The sequence below is a fragment of the Leptodactylus fuscus genome, chromosome 4, assembly GCF_031893055.1.
Source record: "Leptodactylus fuscus isolate aLepFus1 chromosome 4, aLepFus1.hap2, whole genome shotgun sequence".
Taxonomy (NCBI): Eukaryota; Metazoa; Chordata; class Amphibia; order Anura; family Leptodactylidae; genus Leptodactylus; species Leptodactylus fuscus.
The window spans coordinates 133,940,627-133,962,363 of record NC_134268.1 but is presented as its reverse complement, the minus strand read 5'-3'; the positions used below and the strand labels follow the sequence as shown (position 1 = coordinate 133,962,363).

The 21,737-nt window shown below is 41.2% G+C and overlaps 2 protein-coding genes across 6 annotated transcripts in view; one reads left to right on the top strand and one right to left on the bottom strand.

The window, feature by feature from the left end:
• The window catches only part of CTNND2 (catenin delta 2), a 368,350-nt gene that overhangs the window by 258,643 nt on the left and 87,970 nt on the right, over window positions 1-21,737 (top strand). For all 5 annotated transcript variants that reach the window (XM_075271079.1, XM_075271077.1, XM_075271078.1 and 2 more), the window contains exons 12-13: window positions 5,372-5,555; window positions 20,813-20,930. In XM_075271079.1, the coding sequence (XP_075127180.1) occupies window positions 5,372-5,555; window positions 20,813-20,930 (302 nt within the window). The remainder of the gene's footprint in view (window positions 1-5,371; window positions 5,556-20,812; window positions 20,931-21,737) is intronic.
• On the bottom strand, window positions 11,582-12,601 carry LOC142200597 (large ribosomal subunit protein uL18A-like). Its single transcript, XM_075271049.1, has one exon. It carries the CDS (start codon window positions 12,527-12,529, stop codon window positions 11,636-11,638), a length of 894 nt encoding a protein of 297 aa, XP_075127150.1. The 5' UTR covers window positions 12,530-12,601; the 3' UTR covers window positions 11,582-11,635.

Genomic DNA, 21,737 nt, shown 5'->3' with positions numbered 1-21,737 from the left:
AAACTTTTTCATAGGACTGTATATATATATATATATATATATATATATATATATATATATATATATGTTTATATATTAAAGAAAAATTATTGCAGCAGCACCAACAAATCTGGGGAATATCCCACAAATTGCATGGCAGAAACCCCTCTCCAGGCAAAAGGGTTTGCAATAGAAAAAAACAATCCGGTCTGTCAGCAACTTGTATGGATGGAAAATGTCCTTTTATTGGAAAAATCAGTACACCACGTATTGGTCCACACTGCTTTTTCCAATAAAAGGACATTTTCCATCCATACAAGTTGCTGACAGACCAGATTGTTTTTTTTTATATATGTTTATATATGTTTTTTATATATGTTTTATATATTTATAATATACTGTATACACACACACACCATAAATTACAATGAAAAACAGCTTGTGTTACACATGTAAAATAGACAGAATACACTGAGCATAGACAGAATACACGGAGCGTAAACTCCGTGTGAAGGGGCCCTTAGATATAGCATCTCATGTGCACAATAATGAGCTCACAATCCAGCCCATTGCCAAGGGCGTAGCTATAGGGGGTGTAGAGGTAGCATTCGCTACAGGGACCTGGAACCTGGAGGAGCCACAATGGTCCCTCTCTTGCATAAAATATAAGACTATTCTAAATAGCACAAAGTAGGTAGAGATCCCATTTACAGATTCTTCACTGGGGATCAGACGCTTCAAGTTACGACTTTCCCAGAATAATAATGAGTATTAATATAATCATAAGCTAGACATATTGCCCTCTAATTTAATTTAATCTAATTTAAGAGTTCATCAGAGACATATATCATGCATACCAATAAATAATCTATATATGTTTGGGTGAGTGAATCTAACATCATATACTTTAAAAAACTAATTAATGTCCTTGCTGTTGCCCCTCCCAGTTTCACTCTCACTCTTCTCAAACTCTTCCCTCTCCCTTTCTTCAGTTGTGATTTGTATTGTTTTACTTATATCACAAAAACTTAAAAGGGGTTTTCTGGGCAAACCCCCCCCCCCCTCCCTTTTAAAAAAAAAAAAAAAAAAAAAGAAGGTATTTTAGTGCTATTAATGGGTTATTAAGTGTGCCAAAATACCTATTCTACGCATGCGCGAAGCCGATCGGGCGAGCGCATGGACATTTTACACCATAGGACGCGAAACCTCCGTCCGACACGGGCACACGTGCACTCGAGAGCGCATGCGCCCGCGCGGGAAGCAGCAGCTTCCCTCACTCACTCCCACCAACGATATAAATAACTGTGCCTTTCGCCGGGCTAACAAACAATCAGCTCAACGGTACAGAAACTATTGCACCTGAGGAAGGGCGTGGTCTGGAGCCCGAAACGCGTTGTGTGAGTTTGTCTTTACCAATAAATTCGTGTGTACCAATCTTTGAGGGGAGCGCAGTTCCTTATTACCAGATTTATCACCGAATCTGGGTAGCTGGTCCTTCCACTTCATATATGTACGCCCGCGAGGTGTTAAGAACATTGCTGCTCCATCCGACTATATAGTCATCGCAATTACAGAGTTGTGACTTAGGTTCACAACTCTCCAAGGTGAGCGTCACTCCTTTGTTAAATATTTTGTCCTATTGAAAATACTGCACTATGGTTTGCTCGGTGTCCGCTGTTCTATTTTGTTTTTGAAAATACCTATAGGCGTGTTTTTGGTGATTTCTGAGTTTCTCTGGGAGCTCCTGGCATCATCTGCATTTGTTTACGTGGGTAGCTTCCTTCTGTTTTAGCCTCAGATCCCCCTCTCACTCCCTCCCCCCCCTCTCTGACCCCCTACCTGTTTCCCTAGAAAGCTCATGTACAAGTAGTCCTACCTACCTACCTAACGCAGTCTCCCACCCCATCATACTTACCTGTATTCTATGTCCTGGAGATCAGTTTCTTCTGTCCCATCGGCTTCTTCTTCTGTGGACTTCTTTCGCATGCATGGTAGACAAGAACCTTCAGCTCTTCACTTTTGCTGGCTATTGCGCAATAGAGCTAGAATCCCTGGTTATATTGCGCAGGCTCTAGCAGGAAGTGCACAGAACAGGTAAATATGAAGGGAGTATTGCTGACATTCTGTTTCTGGAAACACGGAAACTTGTCATCACTGGATCATCAGACAGTGTACCTGGAGATCTAGGTAATTTTTTTTTTTTTTTCAACTAAGTAAATTAGAAGTTAAGCAGGGGGAGGGGTTTAGTTTAGGGGTTAATTTTTTATTTTATCCCAGACAACCCCTTTGATAAAACTTTTAATGCAAAATAAATAAATAAATAAAATTGTTAATAGGATAAACCTCAATCATCAAACCAGAAATGCAACAAGACAGAAATGCAAGAAGAACCAGAAAGTACATAATGATGACGGTTCGAATTTAGAGTTAGTAAGCCTCTATAGCTCCTACGACAGGAGTTAACTTATTTTAATGCACTGCAGATATAAAAGTTTCTTTTTTTTTTGCGCTATTTTGTCGGGGGCAGTGGGGTAACTAAAGTCTTATGGGCCCCAGTGCAAACTTTTGTCTGGGGCCCCATAATCCCTCCCTACAGCAAATTCTTGAAAACAACTGTTACGGGTGCTGCAGCAGTATCTCAGATACTTCAAAGGGATACACCTTTAGTACCCACAACTATGGTTATCAAGAACACGGTGAGTGAGAGCTGCGTGCTGTGGGAAAAAACTGATCTGCAGGGTCCTAACAGTCTAAGAAATGGTGGTGTAACACCCAGTGCCCCTGCTGATCAACTCTTTGAAGATTCTGTGAGCACTGTGACCTCTGCACTAATTACGATACATAATATCTATTTTATAATCACCACGTTATGTTATTACAACCTATATTGATAGTGCACGACTCCTATAAAATAAAACTAAAGATAGTGCTTGATATTAATACTGAAGGGGTCTCACACAGTATAATATGCTCCACACTGACCACCCACACAGTATTATATGCTCAACAGTGGCCCCTACATAAATACATATGGCCCCTACAAAATATATATTTTCCACACTGGATCCCACACAGTACAATATGCTCCCCTCAGTGGCCCCCACACATATGCTACACAGTGGCCCCCGCACAGTATAATATGCTCCACAGTAAAAAAAAACAAAAAAACAACACTTTAGGCCCATTCATCCGGACTTAATCAGGAGCGGGATGCATCAGCACTCCGTCGTGGCTACACCGTGGTGAAAATGCCTGCAGCGTAAAATGAAGAGAATTCCATGCTTTTTTCCACTGTGTGAACGGACCCTAATACCATTATTCATATGTTCCATGTGGTTGCTTTTCAATTATAGCACTATTTGTTGTGAACTCTATGATTATGGTGATACACTGTATTATTGACCTTGTAATTGTAATTTTTTTAGCAGTGAAATGAAAGGTTAGGTTTTTCCATGCTGCTAACTATCGACCAGTCTCTAACCTCCCCTTCATCTCTAAACTCTTGGAACGCCTGGTCTATTCTTGTTTAATCCGCTATCTCTCTGCTAACTCTCTGCTTGACCCCTTACAATCTGGTTTCCGCGCTCTGCACTCTACTGAAACGGCTCTCACAAAAGTCTCCAATGATCTCCTAATGGCTATATCCAATGGTGACTTCTCTCTTCTTATTCTTCTGGACCTCTCTGCAGCTTTTGACACTGTTGACCATCAACTTCTCCTCACTATGCTCCGCTCAATCGGCCTCAACGACACTGCGCTCTCCTGGTTCTCCTCTTATTTCTCAGACCGCACTTTCAGTGTATCATTTGCGGGCTCTGTTTCCTCCCCTCTTTCCCTTGCTGTTGGGGTTCCTCAGGGCTCGGTCCTAGGCCCCCTGCTCTTTTCTCTCTACACAGCCCCCATTGGACAAACCATCGCCAGATTTGGCTTCAGGTACCATCTTTATGACACTCAATTATACACATCTTCCCGTGACATCACCCCTGTACTCATACAGAACACCAGCGACTGTCTCTCTGCTGTCTCTAATATCATGTCCTCGCTCTATCTGAAACTAAATCTCTCTGACTGAACTACTACTGTTTCCACCATCTAATCGATCTGTCCCTGATATATCCATTGTAGTCTCAGGCCTTACTATAACTCCTAGGCAGCATGCCTGCTGCCTTGGGGTCATGTTTGACGTAGACCTTTCCTTCACCCCTCATATTGAATCACTCGCACGTTCATGTCACCTCCACCTCAAAAACATCTCCAGAATACACCCTTTCCTTACCAGAGATACACTAAAGACACTTATTTTCTCTCTGATTCATTCTCGCCTTGACTACTATAACTCCTTACTAATCGGTCTTCCCCTTACTAAACTCTCCCCACTACAATCTATTCTGAATGCAGCGGCCAGGCTCATCTATCAGGCTAGATGCTACAGCGATGCCTCCGGTCTGTGCCAGTCGCTACATTGGCTGCTTATTCATTATAGAATAAAATATAAAGTTATTACTCTCATCCACAAGGCTCTCCATAATGCTGCACCTCCCTACATTTCCTCCCTCATCTCTGTCTACCGCCCAACCCGTGTTCCCCGTTCACTCAATGACCTAACACTTACATCCTCTATTATCAGAACCTCCGACGCTTGTATACAAGACTTCTCCCGAGTTGCACCACTTCTCTGGAATGCTCTACCTGGAACAATCAGATTAACTCCCAATTTCTACAGTTTCAAATGCAAACTAAAGACACATCTTTTCAGACAGGCTTATCACAATTTCTAACGTAAACCCTTCCGTACTATAATTAGAATCCCCAAAATTTAACCCTCCTCTGTCACCGCTCCCACATTTCCCACATGATATGATGCCATTTCAGGCTAACGTTAAAGGTCCAAGCTCCATCCACATGTTAAAGGACACAACTGGTGACGGCTCATAAAGTTTTATGTTTGTGTAATGACAGTCACCTTTATTACAGAATTATCTGACCCCCTGTATAAGCAACGGCGCCCCTGCTACCTCTTGTGTCATCCCCTCTACCTCATAGATTGTAAGCTCTTGCAAGCAGGGCCCTCAGTCCCATTGTGTGAAATGACTTTCTTTGTAATGCATCTTTCTGTCTGTATTTGAACCCTACAAATTGTACAGCGCTGCGGAATATGTTGGCGCTATATAAATAACATTTTTTATTATTATTATTATTCTTTAATAAAACTGAAAATGTCTTGATAGCCTTCTGTTTGTACCAAAATGCATACATTAAATAATCTGAGGATTTTTGTAGCACTGAAAGAGAAGCATAAGCATAAAAAAATCAAATACATGCAAAAAAATTTACTCATAGTTGAATTTTGTTTTCTCAGTTGCCTAACTTCCATTTGTTTTATTGTATATAGGTGTTTTGTGGAATCTTTCTTCTTGTGATGCCCTTAAAATGCCAATAATTCAAGATGCCCTAGCAGTGTTGACCAGTGCAGTGATTATCCCACATTCTGGGTGGGAAAACTCTATACTACAAGATGATCGCAAAATACAGTTACATTCATCACAGGTGCTGCGCAATGCCACTGGGTGCCTAAGGTAAGATTGAAGTTAAAGACTAGTTGTCTGAGTCTGAGCATCTCCATAATGGCAGGTGTTGTGGAGTGTAGGGTTTCTAGTGTACGTAGATTAGTATATGCCAAAAGTGGTACAAGAATTGCATCATCATGGTTCTAAAAGGGCTACTTGCGCCGCAGCAAGTTTAGCTCTACCCACTTCTACGTTGAACCCACCCATTCTCATCTATTTTTCCATGTGCCTCCACATGCTCCACAGAATTAAGTCCTTTTCCTCGTGTTGCAGTTTACACTGGCAGAAACTAGAGGACGACATTAAACTGGGGGCAAATACAGGCAGGTATGCCCCCCTCCAGCTACCCATGGTTTAATATCCTCCTCCAGTTGCCCCAGTTTAATGTCACCCTCCATCTGTCCCCCCCCAGTTTAATGTCCCCCTCCATCTGCCTTCAGTGTAATTGCCCCTTCATCTGCTTTCAGTTTAACTGCTCTCTACATCTGCCCCCAATTCCCCCCTCTTGCTCACACATACTGTCTGTTTTCTCCTCCTTACCTTCCATCAGTCCCCCTTTCCAGCAACTTGCTCTTTCTGTGTAACACCAACCACACTGTCCTGTAGCATTCAGAATAGCTCCGCCCACTGGACCTGGCAACATAGAAGGGAAGCTCTTTCTCTTGGTTTGGTTACATTTCTTATATAGATAAATTTTCTACTCTGTCTGCATTACCAAGTGCAATCTCTACCGATCTCAATCCCTTTGTTGTTCCTCTACAAAGCGACAAAACTATTCCTTTCCTTTTTGTAGAAATGTAACTCCAGTCGTCTATTGAATAGATTTCTCTCCTCACCCTAAGGTTGAAAGGGCGTTGCCTCCTATTAAAAATATTGACCCGTTGGTGCAAAGTATTCATTATCCTACATAAAATGTACTGAGAGGTGTTACCTCTTTATTGGTGCTGTGATGTGGAGGAGGTGACCCTCCTGCACTTCTTCTGGAATTGCTCCAAGTCCTTTCTGGATGAATGTTCAGAGAATCACACACTCCAGCCTGGGTTCTCCTCCATCACAATGATACAGTATGTTATTATGCATATATAAACAATCGTTACTGAAACACCTTCTAAATATGGCAAGCTGCTGTATTTCTGCCTGTTGGAACTCCCCTGAACCTCCCACAACGTCCCAATGGCTATGACAGGTTTGCGTGATCTACTGTGTGGAGAGTCTGATACACACTATTGCCTCAGCCGTTGCTCAATTCCCAAAGATGTGGGATGGGACACCAGAGAGAGATTCCCCTTCTCTTCACTCTTTCTTTCTTTCTTTCTTTCTTTCTTTCTTTCTTTCTTTCTTTCTTTCTTTCTTTCTTTCTTTCTTTCTTTCTTTCTTTCTTTCTTTCTTTCTTTCTTTCTTTCTTTCTTTCTCTCTCTCTCTCTCTCTCTCTCTTCCTTTCATTCCTTCCTTTCTTCCCTTTCCTTCCTTTCTTTCTCTCCTTTCTTCCCTGGTTTCCATATCGAAGTACACCGAGATTGTCTGCCTACTCAAGGTGGATTTCCCAATGCAAACCAGGCTACAGGGACCAAGTTGATGGGCTTTTTCAGGACTTACCTGGACTTTTTTATTTATTACCCTTTCCTGATTTCCTTTCCTTCCACATTTTTCCCAAAAAATTTAAATTTCTGATGATATTTGTATACACTGCTCAAAAAAATAAAGGGAACACTCAAATAACACATCTTAGATCTGAATTAATTAAATATTCTCATTGAATACTTTGTTCAAAGTTAAATGTGATGTCAACAAAATCACAAAAAAATCATCAATGGAAATCAATTAAAGGGGTTGTCCCACGTCGCATACTCACCAGTCTTTGTTGTTGCAAAATCTTCTGTCTTCCGGCTTTGTTGCGTCATTGGTGGGCGGGGTCACATATGCAAAGCCAAGCGGCAAGATGCCGCTGGCCCTGCGTGCGCGCTCATAGACCAGTCTAGCCTTCACAATGCGAATACAGACCCGACATCCGCCTCTCTCTATTACAGTGGGTGCCGGGTCTGTATTCGCATTGTGAAGGCTAGACTGGTCTATGAGTGTGCACGCAGGGCCAGCGGCATCTCGCCGCTCGGCTTATGCATGTGAATATGTGACCCGGCATCCGCTGTAATAGAGAGGCGGATGCCGGGGAGTGTAGACGCCGGCACAGATGCCAGCAACATCGCTATGCTTCTGCCCTGCATGAAGCCAGCAGCAACAGAAGCGATGCTGTTATTCCGCTCCTGCCACTGCTGGCTTCATGCAGGGCAGATGCATAGCGATGTTGCTGGCATCTGTGCTGGCGTCTAACTGTCCCCGGCATCCGCCTCTCTATTACAGTGGATGCCGGGGAGTGTATTGGCAGCCCCTTCCCCCCCAAAGGGTAAACTACCCCCCCCCCCTCTCCAGGCTCGCTCCCGTGCACTTAGCCCCTCCTCCCTCCCCCCTGAGAGCAGGCTGATACATCACTTGACTTATGACATCCTCCTGATGAATTGTTCTGTTACAGGAACATAGAAACATGTTGAGGGGAATGATAGAAGTGCAGGCAGGTTATCGGCACTGATTTTAGTCTTATTGTGGGTGAGCAGACTAGGGAACTGTTATGCCCAAAACCCTGGTCCCCTGGTCATACCTGCCGAATAGGTCAGAGCTGAAATATAAGTAGACGGCCGAGACAAAATATTTAACCCCTTACTGGCTATCATAGGGGTGAGTGGTATATTGGTGGTACAGGGATATTAGTAAATCTTATAACCGGTTCATTCAAAGGCTCATCTATAATCAACCTGTCCCCATATACCAACTAATGTTGGACTAAGATTTTAGAATCCTTTTAATTAAATTTATTAAAAGTTATGTTTTAGAGTTACTTCCTCAGTGAATTGTTTACAAATTTGAGTAGCTATCCCACAGTGACATTTATTTAATTAGGGGAAGTCCTTGCCCACTAATTAGAGCATTGATGGCAAGGTTTCTAAACAACGATATAGACCCCAGCAAGTGGCTGGAGGAAGCAACTAATGTCTTCTCGGAGAATGAACTACCGGCATCTGAACAGTCTATGTCAATAAAGACCATGTTCAAAACTCTGCCAAAATCATACAGAGAATACATCAGATGTTGGTGGGAGATACAAGGGTTAGGAAAGTATGTAGAAAACAGGATTGTTCCTAGAGGCCTGTGAAATACGACCCTCCCCCCAGAGTGACTTAGATCCCCCTCCTTCATGAAAAAATGGGAGGAGGAGGTTACTACTGGTTCAATAAACTTAATGAAACTCCTTATAGAGGAGGAGGAAGTCGCTCTAGTCAGGCACACTGCTAATTTAAAGGAACTTATCTCAAAAGCAAAAACATTTAGCAGTGAGTCTGATTATGACAAATTGGAGACAAATCTTCAGACCAATATTGAAAGATATATCTCTACCATCAAAAGTAGAAAACATCACCAATACCAACGTGATCTGAATGATTTCAAAGAAAATAGAGCATACCTACCCAAACATACAAATGTTGAATCTGAAGTTTCAATGTCTGACACTGATGTATCAGACACAGAAAGACGCAGTTGTTCACAACATTGTCAAACAAGGGGGAAGGGGAGGGGAAGAGGAGGAGGTTATCAGAATAACAACAGGCAGGCACCAACGAATTCCAGGGAAAAATCGAGTAGTAGAAGGGATCGAACTGGTTTTTTATCCGAGGGCCCCCAGATTTCCACCTACTTCCTGAGGGGCAAACCGAAATCAACCCCAACAGTGAAATAGGAATTGAAGGAGTCACATCAGTGGGGGAAAATTCTGATGGGGATGAGAATATATCTGGTCCAACTAATGTAGACAAAAATCTCCAAGTTGTCAATCTCTCTAAGAGGAATATTACATCGGCTGAGATGGAGGTCTTAGCCAAAGGACTATCTTTTGTACCTACACCAAGGTTTAATGAATTTGGCTGGGTGAAGGATATCAATCTTTTCGCCCACAAATTACGTTGGGGCAAGTTCATGAAAATAGCTGATGCTAATAAATGTAGAGAGTTTGGCATAAACCAGGAAGATTTACCAGATTTAGCTTTACTAAAAATTATGTGGGATGAAGGTCAAGGGGGAGTTATTAGACACACGGATCTTAAACCAAAGAGTCGAAAGAATCCACCTCTCTTTGATACTAAATTGATAGATATATTTGAACAACTGGTAATGAAGGATCTGACATCACTTGGCCTACAAACCCACCCCATTCATAACAATCTCACAAAAAATCAAATCAAGGCCCTTAGAAATTTGGAGACAGATACCTCAATTGTAATAAAACCCTCAGATAAGGGGGGGAAACATTATTATCATGGATCGTGAATACTATAAAACCATGTGTTATGATATATTAAGGTATCCAAATACTTACCGTACAGTAAGGGAAGATCCAACTGATATTTTCATCAAAGAATTGGTCTCCCTATTGGATCAGGCCTTGAATGATGGGATTGTATCTCATACAGAATGGGAGTTTCTGGTACCTCACAAACCTGTAACACCTACCTTTTACTGTCTCCCAAAATTACACAAAGGGATCTCCCCTTTAAAAGGGAGACCCATAGTGTCTGGAATTGATAGTATCTCCACTAACAGCAGTATATACGTGGACAAAATTCTGAGGCCATTTGTATTCTCTCTACCATCGTTTGTGAGAGATACGATGGATTGCTAAGGTGATTGGATGAGGTAACCTTTCCTACTGGCATTTCCATTGCCAGTTTGGATGTTGAGGCGCTCTACAGCTCCATCCCCCATGATAAGGGGTGTGGGGCTGTAGGGCACTTCTTACAAACTCGTGGCAGTCAATATGCCCGACACAGCCAATTTGTGTTGGATCTTATGCAGTTTATTCTGAAGAAGAACTTTTTTACATACGATGGTCACTTCTACCTCCAGACAGTCGGGACTGCAATGGGCAGTGCCGCAGCACCTACCTTCGCTAATTTGTATTTAGGGTGGTGGGAGGAACAGTATGTATTTACAGAACACATGGAAACGTGGACTTCAATGATCCACGTTTGGCTCAGATTCATAGATGACATTCTAATTTTTTGGTCAGGAACTGAGCCACAGTTCTTTGATTTCGTTGACACACTCAATAACAACGACCTCAATCTTAAATTCACAGCGAGTGTTGATAAACATCAACTCACATTTTTGGATTTGAGAATAAAGGTAAATGAGGCGGGAAGTGTGTCAACAGAGGTTTTCAGAAAAGACACTGCCACTAATAACATCTTGGCTTGGCACAGTTACCATCCCCTTCCTTTGAGGAAAGGTATTCCCAAAGGCCAATTTTTAAGGATGAGGCGAAATTGTTCCTCATTCACTTAATTTCAAGGTGCCTCAAGAGATCTATCCAATCGCTTAAAAGCACGTGGATATCCTGAAAATGTTTTGTCCACATCATACTTTAACGCACGTAGCCAAAATCGTACAAGCCTGCTGAAATCTCGCCCCAGAGAAGAACTGACCGGTCAACTGAGAGTAATTTGTACATATGATCACCTACACAAGGAAGTGAGGTCTATTTTAAACTCACACTGGAGTGTTCTCAAGTTGGATACAGACATCGAACAAATGATATCCAATACACCCTCGATTACATTTCGGAGGGGTAGGAACCTCCATGACAGATTAGTACACAGTCATCTTGCACCAGTAACAACAAATACCTGGCTAAACAAATGCATCCCTCCCTAATGCAATGCTCCGGTGTGGGAACTGTAAGGCGTGTGAACATGTAAAATCTGGTTCCACGTTTGAGAGTGTTCACACTGGAAAAACATATGACATCCGTAGTTTCATTAATTGTGTCAGTGAAGGAGTTGTCTACTTAGCAACGTGTAGCTGCCCAAAAAATTATGTGGGTATGACATCACGTCAGTTGCGTCAACGTATTCTTGAGCATGTGGGCAATGTGAGACGCAAGGAAGATAGGCCTCTAAGTAGACACATTTGGGAGCATCATGAAGGTGACATGAGAATAGATTTATTTTCAAGAGACTCGTGTAGAAAACTGCAAGAGACCCAATTTAGCTGTCGACAATCTTCTCCTGAGCTCTGAGAAAGCTTGCTTTTTTCTGAGCAATGCGGTCTCTCTTTTGTGCCAGAGACATTTTGGCACGATTCCACCTCTTCTTTTTGACTTCTCTCTCTGGTTTCTTTTCGTGAACTGAATTCTCCCTGATACCAGCGTGGGCCTTTTTGTACAGATCTTCAATTTGGTCAGGTGTGATGCCATTCTTTATGTACTGAGAGAACTGCTTCTTGAACGCATCCTCATCTTCCTCCATTAAGAGACGCATGTATTCTGCCACGTTCTGGCCAAGTATGTGTTTGCGGTGGACTTCTGCGTTGAACTCTTTGCTCTCTGAGTCGAAGCCGGGGAATCGTTTTGTGCTGTGGGGAATAGACAGGCCTCCATCAACAGCTCCCTTCAGAGCACCAAAAACTCTGTTTCCAGTGGTGGTTCTGGTCAGACCCGCATCCAGGTAACAGGTGAAAGCACCTGCCTCTCCGTCAATGCTCTCCACATTATACTCATCACCAGTAACATCCACTTGGCCTTCATAGATTTTGTCAAGGCCGAACTTGTTCAGGAGCCTGCGGGCCAGCAGCAGTCCTGTGCAGTAAGCTGCAGCGTAGTTTGTCAGCCCAACCTTAACTCCATACTTAGGAAGCTCGTGGGAGTATGCGGCACAGACAATGGTATCGCCTTCGATCTTGGCGTAAGCAATCTGGCAGATGATGTCTCTGTTGGTGACGCACACAATCATCCTGTACTTAGGGGTATTGTACTTGTTTTTGTCCTGGACGACCAGTCTCTTATGGGCAAAGTAGTCAGTCTTGCCCTCTCTCCTTCTGCGGAACTTGACCTGGTAGCGCTTGAAGTAGGCCTTGTTCTTCACAACTTTCACAAACCCCATTTTGCCGGATTTTGTCCCGTCAAGACTAGGACCGGAGAGTCACAGCGCTGGCTAGGGCGCTGGAGAACTGATATAAAAGCGATATACTTCCAAGGCATTGAACTTATGAGACCCAGTCCAAGGGGGGGAGATTTATACAAGAAAATTCTTCAGAAAGAGGCTGCTTGGATATACAGGTTACAGTCCTTGAGCCCTAAAGGACTCAATGAAAACATTGGATATATGTGCTTTATTTAACATACCACCATATAAATATACCCCTATATGTATATAGAAGGAGACCTTCTGTAGCGATGACTCGCATGTAGTAATCCTATGAATAAGATATATATCTATGACATCCTCTTTCCAAACTGAGGATTCATTTAATAATAGTCAATCGGATATTAGATCTAATTGAATACAGGGGTGAGCGTATATGTGGCTCACATATTGGGACTATAGTGCGATTTGATGATTCAGGTAAAGATAATCTGTAATCATATTTGGCTGCACCAATAGGATGTGATTCACATGACGTGTCTCAGGACTCAAGCGTTATATCCCGCAAATATATCATATAAGCCTAGAATGGTAGTAGGAGGTAATCTACATGTGTGGATTACATATCCTTCAAATTATGTACGGAATCTGGAGATGTATGACATATATATATAGTGCGGTATATACCCTGTAATCCATGAATTTACATGCGTTCTTTTCAATATTCATACACAAAGGTGGATAGTATGTGGATAAACAGTCTTGACATGGACTCCTTTTTGATGCGGTTTGGGTATTCAGTAATTCCGTCCTGGAACCGCCGTGGAAGACCACCTTACTTACCTGTCATTTGTTTGTTTTTGCGATGCGTTGGTATCTGACACGATCGCATCACATGGGGTCAACACACGATCACATGACCCAGCAGCTTCAGCCCTCAATAGAACAAAAGGGTGCGACCAATGGAATCGTGCCACGTCATGAGAGGCGGGGGAAGGGGCGTGCCTTTGGATTTATAGTCGCGAGAAACGCCGCGCTCGGCGGCATATACCAGTACCCTGTCCTACCATACGGGACAGGGGAATTGCGGTTTTTACCGCACTTCATCTACTAAAATTGTAATTTTGAACTTCTCCTGATGAATTGTTCTGTTACAGGAACATAGAAACGCGTTGAGGGGAATGATAGAAGTGCAGGCAGGTTATCGGCACTGATTTTAGCCTTATTGTGGGTGAGCAGACTAGGGAACTGTTATGCCCAAAACCCTGGTCATACCTGCCGAATAGGTCAGAGCTGAAATATAAGTAGACGGCCGAGACAAAATATTTAACCCCTTACTGGCTATCATAGGGGTGAGTGGTATATTGGTGGTACAGGGATATTAGTAAATCTTATAACCGGTTCATTCAAAGGCTCATTTATAATCAACCTGTCCCCATATACCAACTAATGTTGGACTAAGATTTTAGAATCCTTTTAATTAAATTTATTAAAAGTTATGTTTTAGAGTTACTTCCTCGGTGAATTGTTTACAAATTTGAGTAGCTATCCCACAGTGACATTTATGACAAGATAAGTCAAGGGATGGGTCCTAAAAAAATGAATAAAGTGATATAGTGGATAAACAAAGCAGTTTTGCTGAAGCAATGTATTTAGGAAAAGTCTTACATTCACATTAACAAACAGTATAGATAGGATCCTTGTAATGGGACAACCCCTTTAACCAATGGAGGCCTGGATTTGGAGTCCCCAACTAAAATTAAAGTGGAAAAACACTACAGGCTGATCCAACTTTGATGTAATGTTATTAAAACATGTCAAAATGAGGCTCAGTAGTGTATGTGGCCTCTATGTGCCTGTATGCCCTCCTTACAACGCCTGAGTCTCTTGGACGCAAAGAGTTACATAGAGACTGGGAGTTAGACTGCAAACTGGAAATAATTGTCTGGAAGTAGAAAATTAACAGTACTCCCGGAAGCCTTGTTAGAATTAGATGTAATTGAACTCCACGGTCACTAGGTGGTGATATTTGATAAAAATGTAAGTAAATCAGAAGTTAGGAAGCATGTATTCAGTTTTCCACACTGAAGATAATTCTTTACAAACTGAAGAATTACTTGCTGCATCTGAGTAGGAGCAGCTTTAAAAGCTATCTGAAAAAAAAATGATTGTGTGAACTTGCAAGTGCATTTTAATTCTAAGTGTATTTTGTCTTAAATGTAATAGAAAATTAAGTGACTTTATGTTGAGAGACTAGAGAGAAAAAAAAAACACATTTTTTGCATATTTTATTTTTGTGTAATAATCCTCATTAGGGTATGTTCACATGGCGTAAAATGGATTCCGTGTGTGAACATACCACGCGGCTAGCCGCGACGGAATGCCGATACAGTGCACTAGCATCCCGTCGCGGCATTCCACTCCGGATTAGGTCCAAATGAATGGGCCTAATCGGGAGGAAATCTCACGCTGCGGATGCTATTTAATATTTACATCTGATATTTAAGGATTCCATAATGACTGGATCTGTTCCACAGGATTGGCCCATAACAAATGTGCTGCCAATATTCAAAAAAGGGTCTAAAAATAAGCCAGGAAACTATAGACCAGTAAACAAGAAAGCAATAGTGATCCAGCACTTGAAGATATGAAGTCAGAAATCAGTTAAAACTTCACTTTTATTTTTGTGGAATCATACTTCCATTAAAATCTTGTGCAGGGTTACAAAGAATGGTAATCATCTACGCGTTTCGAGGTTTAAAACCTCTTAATCATGGCATAACCATGGTTTAAATAATTGTATAACACACAATCAGTAGGGAATTTTAGTCTAGGATTCTAGACTAACTATAGATGATGCTGTGGATATTGTGTGCCTGGACTTTTCAAAGGCTTTTGATACTGGTTAGAATACAAAACTAAAAGGTTGGGGCTAAGGGAAAACATATGCATTTGGGTTCACAACTGGCTCAGTGATAGGAAACAGAGGGCGCTTGTAATGGTAAATACTCATACTGGATTAGTCACCAGTGAAGTACCAAAGGGGTTAGTATTTGGTCCTCTTCTGTTTAATATGTTTATTAATGGTTTCTGGTAGAGGGATTATAAAACAGGATTTCCTTATTTGTAGATAACAATAAACTCTTTAAGGCAATCATAACTGAGGCAGATAGTAGAATATGACCAAGGGGTCTACGGAAGCTTGATGCATGAAATTTAATGTAGACAAATGTAAGTTTATGCGTTTTGGTTGAAAAAAAAATTCTGGAATGAATCAAAAGAGGCATAGATGCTCATGTAATGCCTCTATACAAATCAAAGGTACGGCAACACATAGAATATTGTGCGCAGTTTTGGGCCCCAGTATACAAGAAAGACATAACTGAACTAGAGAGATTGCAGAGAAGGGCGACCAAGATAATTAGCGGAAATCGATGGATTGGAGTACAGAGAAAAATTAACAGATTTGGGGCTATTCAGTTTAGAAAAAGACAGCTACTGGAGATCTAATTACAATGTACAAATACATGAAGGGATAGTAGAAAGACTTTCTAATCATCTTTTTACTCCTAGGCTAGTGACAAAGAGACATCATTTATCCAGCAACATAGACAGAAATTCTTTACTGTACGAGCAGTGAGACTATGGGCCTCACTGTCACTTGAAGTGGGAATGATGAATTCATTCTGCAAGTTCAAAATGGGGCTGGATGCCTTTCTTGAATACTATCATGAGCAGGAGACCATCTGGGAATACATTCCCATGGGTTTCTAGGCTGCCGAACAGTTATTCTAGGGAAGGTTATGGCAAAAGTGTGAGAGTTAGGAAAGTTCCATATGCTGCACAGAGTTGTTTCATACACTCAAAGGTTCTAAAATCAGAGTCATAGTTACATAGTAGATGAGGTTGGATGAAGACAATAGTGCATCAAGTCCAATCTATAACCCTACAGTCCTCTACAGTGTTGATCTAACAGAAAGCAAAAACCCCAAGACAATTGCCCCATTTCAGGGGAAAAAATTCCTTCCCCACTCCAATCTGGCAGTCAATATAAAACCCTGGATCAACGTGTCATTAAAATCTAGAATCCATAACCCATAACATTATTCTCTTCTAGAAAGGGATCCAGGCCACTCTTTGTACTTGTTCATTGAATCCGCCATCACCACTTCCTGGGGCGGACAGTTCCATAGCCTTGATGTTCTTACTGTGAAGAATCCTCTTATATGTTGCTGGTGAAACTTTCTTTCATCCCAACGTAGAGGATGTCTCCTTGTCACTGTCACGGGCCTAGGAGTAAAAAGATTAGAAAGTTCTTTGTATTGTCCCATGTATTTGTATATTGTTATTAGATCTTCCTGTAGACGTCTTTTCTCTAAACGGAATAACCCCAAGTTTGTTAATCTATCGTTGTACTCCAGTCCACCCATTCCCCTAATAATTTTGGTTGCTCTTCTTTGCACTTTTCTAGTTGTATTCTGTCTTTCTTATATACGAAATGTAAAAAAAACAAAACAAACAAACTTGATAGTCTTCAGTAGCTGATACCTTTTTAATGGCTTACTAATAATGATGACAGATTACAACATTTCGGAACTCTAGGCTCGTTTCTCAAGTAAATTTAAAAACCATTTCTGAAGGAAAGGAGAAAGGAGCCTAGAGTTCCGAAACGTTGTAATCTGTCATCATTATTGTTAGCCATTAAAAAGGTATCAACTACTGAGGACTATCAAGTTTTTGTTTTTTTTTTGTTTTGTTTTTTACATTTCCTACCCACTGGCTAACACGGTACGAGAACAAACATTTTCCTTATTTCTTGTATACTGGGACCCAAAATTGCATGCAATAGTCTAAGGGTGCATTCACACTGAGTAAACGCTAGCTTATTTTGTAGAGTAAAATTACACTTGTAAATTTTGCTATCCCATTGACTTCAATGATATTTATTTACAAGTGTACAAATACGCCTGTAAAAAATACGCCTGTAAAAAATACGCCTGTAAAAATACGCCTGTAAAATGTCATTGAAGTCAATGGGATAGCAAAATTTACAAGTGTAATTTTACTCTACAAAATAAGCTAGTGTTTACTCAGTGTGAATGCACCCTGAGGGTGCATGCACACTACGTAACGCCGGGCGTGTATGAGAGCCGTACACGCCGGCATTACGGCAGACTGCCGAACACTTCCCATTCACTTCAATGGGAGCGCTCGTAAACGCCGCTGTTACGAGCGCTCCCATTGAAGTGAATGGGAAGTGTTCGGCAGTCTGCCGTAATGCCGGCGTGTACGGCTCTCATACACGCCCGGCGTTACTCAGTGTGAATGTACCCTAAGGGTGCATTCACACGGAGTAAAATGGAGTGTAATTTGGAGCGTATACGGAACATATGCGGAGCATTTACGGAAGCGTTTTTTTACACACGTAAACGCTCCGTAAACGCCACGTTTAAAAAAAAACACTCCAAAATACATGTGTAAATTTTTTACACGTGTAAAAATTACACTCCAAATTACACTCCATTTTACTCCGTGTGAATGCACCCTAAGTGTGGCCGTACCTGTGATTTGTATAGAGGCATAACTATGTCCTTATCAGGAGAATCTATACGTCTTTTGATAGATCCCATAATTTTATTTGTCTTGGCAGCAGCTGCCTGACACTGATCACTAAAGGTAAGTTTGCTGTCCACCAAAATTTTTAAGTCTTTTTCATTGGCAGTCTTGGTTCAGTAATTTCCTATTAATACATTTTATACATTTTAATACATTTTATTTTGTCGACCAAAATGCATAACCTTACATTTGTCAACATTAAACTTCATTTGCCAAGTCTCCGCCCATGCTTCCAGTTTCCTTAGATCCCCCTGTAATATTCAACTATGCTCCTCAGTTTTGATTACCTTACAAAAGTTTAGTATCATCTGCAAATATGACCACCCTACATTGTTATCCTTTTACCAGGTCATTGACATGGATATTACAGGAGAGGACCCAATACTGGCCAGTGACCACGCAACCTTTAGAAAAGTTCTGCTGGTCAGAAAATGACTCATTGATGTAAAGAGGTTGTTGTCTGTGAGGCACCATGGTCAACATGGATGTGGCCAGCAATTAAGTAGGTCAGGTTTGGATGGACAAAGATGGTACTCTTTGCATACAATTTGGGGAATCAGTGGAGGCAGATGATGTTAGATACTGTTTAAGTTGCTGAAGTTCAACTAAAATGCTGCCATTACAAAGTGTACTGCTCTGGAAGTCCTCACACAGTTATTTGAAATGACCCCCCTCCCTGTGAAATAACAGCTGAAATGTCTTGTTTTTAATAGCCAAAATGCATCTATATACATCTGTTTGTCACAGACTTGAGTCTTAATGATGCATGCAAAATGTGTTTGCGTGGGTTTCCTCTGGGTACTCCAGTTTCCTCCCACACTCCAAAGACATACTAATGGGGAATGTAGATTGTGAGCCCTATATGGGACAGTGATTGATAATGTCTGTAAAGTGCTGTAGAATATGATGGCGCTATATAAGTAACTAAGCAAAATCAATCAATAAATAAATAGGACATCCCTATTTTTTGATGGACTGTTCACATGGTACATCAAAAATGGATACGAATAATATTGACTCCAATTGAGTTGAAAATGTCATGTGAACTTGGACTTGGTTCTAAGGCTATTGCTGGACACTTCCTGCTTGGCCTGAAGAAGACACCCGCCCGGTGTCGAAACGCGTAGCCGTTTTAAGCTGTTGTTCTTGTCCTTGGAGCAATAAAACAGAACCAATTCATGTTAACCTTGCATATCGTCATTTTTATTTTTCAAGTCTATTATGGATTTTGCTGCCTTTAGCGCTCTGCCAGTTCCCGGTTTTTCTATATATCCTTTCCAATAAATAAATAGGACATCCCTATTTTTTGATGAACTGTTCTCGTGGTACATCAAAAATGGATACAAATAACCTCATATTGACTCCAATTGAGTTGAAAATGTCATGTGAATAAAGCCTTACATATAATATTTTTACACAGATTTTTTTTTTTGCACTGCACATGTGTGACCTGTGTAAATTTAGCAAAATCTCACCCGTATGTACATTCAGCATTATAAAGTGATGTGTGATGTTTGTAACCACAGCTTTTAACTTTTGCACTGCTTTAGACTTGAGACACACTGTAGGTGGAATATTTCAAACACTGTACTACAGAAATCTAGTGATAAAGTCTCAGAATAGGGATTTGCAACTTTTTTAGCTCATTTGCTCAAACATTTTCAACTTTTTGAAGTTTTTCACAACTCATTCCACTTTTTAAAAGAGTAGGAAAGTAGGGCCAGATTAACTGTCTATAGATCAGATTTCTCAACTATGACTTTAAAAAAAATCTGAAAATTGTCGCGGTATTATTCTAGTTGGTGGGTGGAATAAAAGTCTTTGCAAGACAGAATTTTTAGACTTATTGATGCAATATAATTATCAAACATTTTGTGATACATTTGGTGAACTTACGCCAAGTCAGGTTCCTTCTAACCTTACTTTAGGCTAAGGCCCCAAGTTGCGGAAATGCAGCTTTTTTTTGTTGCAGATTTTGCTGTGGTTTTTTAAGCCAAAATCAGTAATGGGTTGAAAAGGAATGGAACATACAGTATAAATGAAGTACTAAGAAGTTTCCCTTCGGTTAAATTCACTTCTGACTTTGGCTCAAAAAACACAGAAAAATCTGTAACAAAAAACACAATGTGGGATCTTAATAACGTCCCTTTGTGAATGTTTCTCAGTGAGTGTTTTCAGCCCAAGGGGGCTTCACACTACCGTTAGTGTCCGACAGGTAGTGTCCGCTCCTAGTGACCGTTCAAAATCTCGCACAGACATTAGGAGCGGACACTAGCTGTGTCCGTGACACTTGTCATTCATTTAAATGGCGATCGGGTGCGTTCTTTTGCACTCCGTGCCCTTCCTTCACTGTCCACTTGTAAAGATGTCCGACTTTTCAAGCGGACAGAAAGAATCTACATGTCGGGTTTTTCTGTCCGCTTGAAAAGTCGGACATCTTTACAAGCGGACAGTGAAGGAAGGGCACGGAGTGCAAAAGAACGCACCCGATCGCCATTTAAATGAATGACAAGTGTCACGGACACAGCTAGTGTCCGCTCCTAATGTCCGTGCCAGATTTTGAACGGACACTAGGAGCGGACACTACCTGTCGGACACTGACGGTAGTGTGAACGCCCCCTTACACAATAACCATTATTTAGTCTGACACATTCTGTTCTTTTTAACTCTTCATTTATTTTGCAGGAATGTGAGCTCTGCTGGAGAGGAGGCACGCAGGAGAATGAGAGAGTGTGATGGACTGACTGATGCTTTGCTGTATGTCATCCAGTATGCCCTAGGAAGCAGTGAAATAGATAGTAAGGTGTGTTTGTTTTAATGTACAACTATTTAAAATAAACTAATTATAAAATTAAAATTTCCAATGTGAAAATTGCTTGAGTTTCCATTTGCATTTGCAAAAGTACATTGGGGCAGATTTATGAAGACTGTCATGCACCCTCCGATAAGGATGAGTATATGCTTGTGACTTTTATGCCTTGTACATCAGAAAACCAGTGTACAACACTTAGTAAATTTGCCCCAACATATTTTTTAGGCTTCATGTAGTGTAAATGCTGCAGTGTTTTACAGTACCTGCAAAGTGGAAGGAATTTTGAGAAGCCAACACATTTTTGTAAATTGCAGCATGTCAAGTATACCTATGGAAACGTTGGAATTATCCATATAAGTATAATTGTATCAGAAAGTCTGCAGAGGAAAACTCTGCGGACTTTGAAAATGATGAGTTTCCGCCATGTTTTTTTCACACAACGTTTTTTGACTGTGGCTCACTACGAGGACCCTTAAGGGCTTACTCTACTGAGAATTTTTATTGGTTTATAGTGGGAGCTGTTGTGGTTCTAGACAGGTGCAGATTCTCCTTATGTAGATTTAATCCAATGCTCACTTTATGGTAAAATACGCGGTGTGGACATCGCAGCATGTCAATTATACCTACAGAAACGCTGGCGGTTTCTCTATAAGTGTAATTGAAGCAGTAAGTCTGAAGAGGAAACCTCTGAGTACTTTCTGTGCAAAGAACTGTGATGCGTTGCCGCCATGGCTTTTCCCGTATCACTTTTTTGCTTTGGAACACCACGTTAATCTTAACTTAAAAGTGGATTTACAC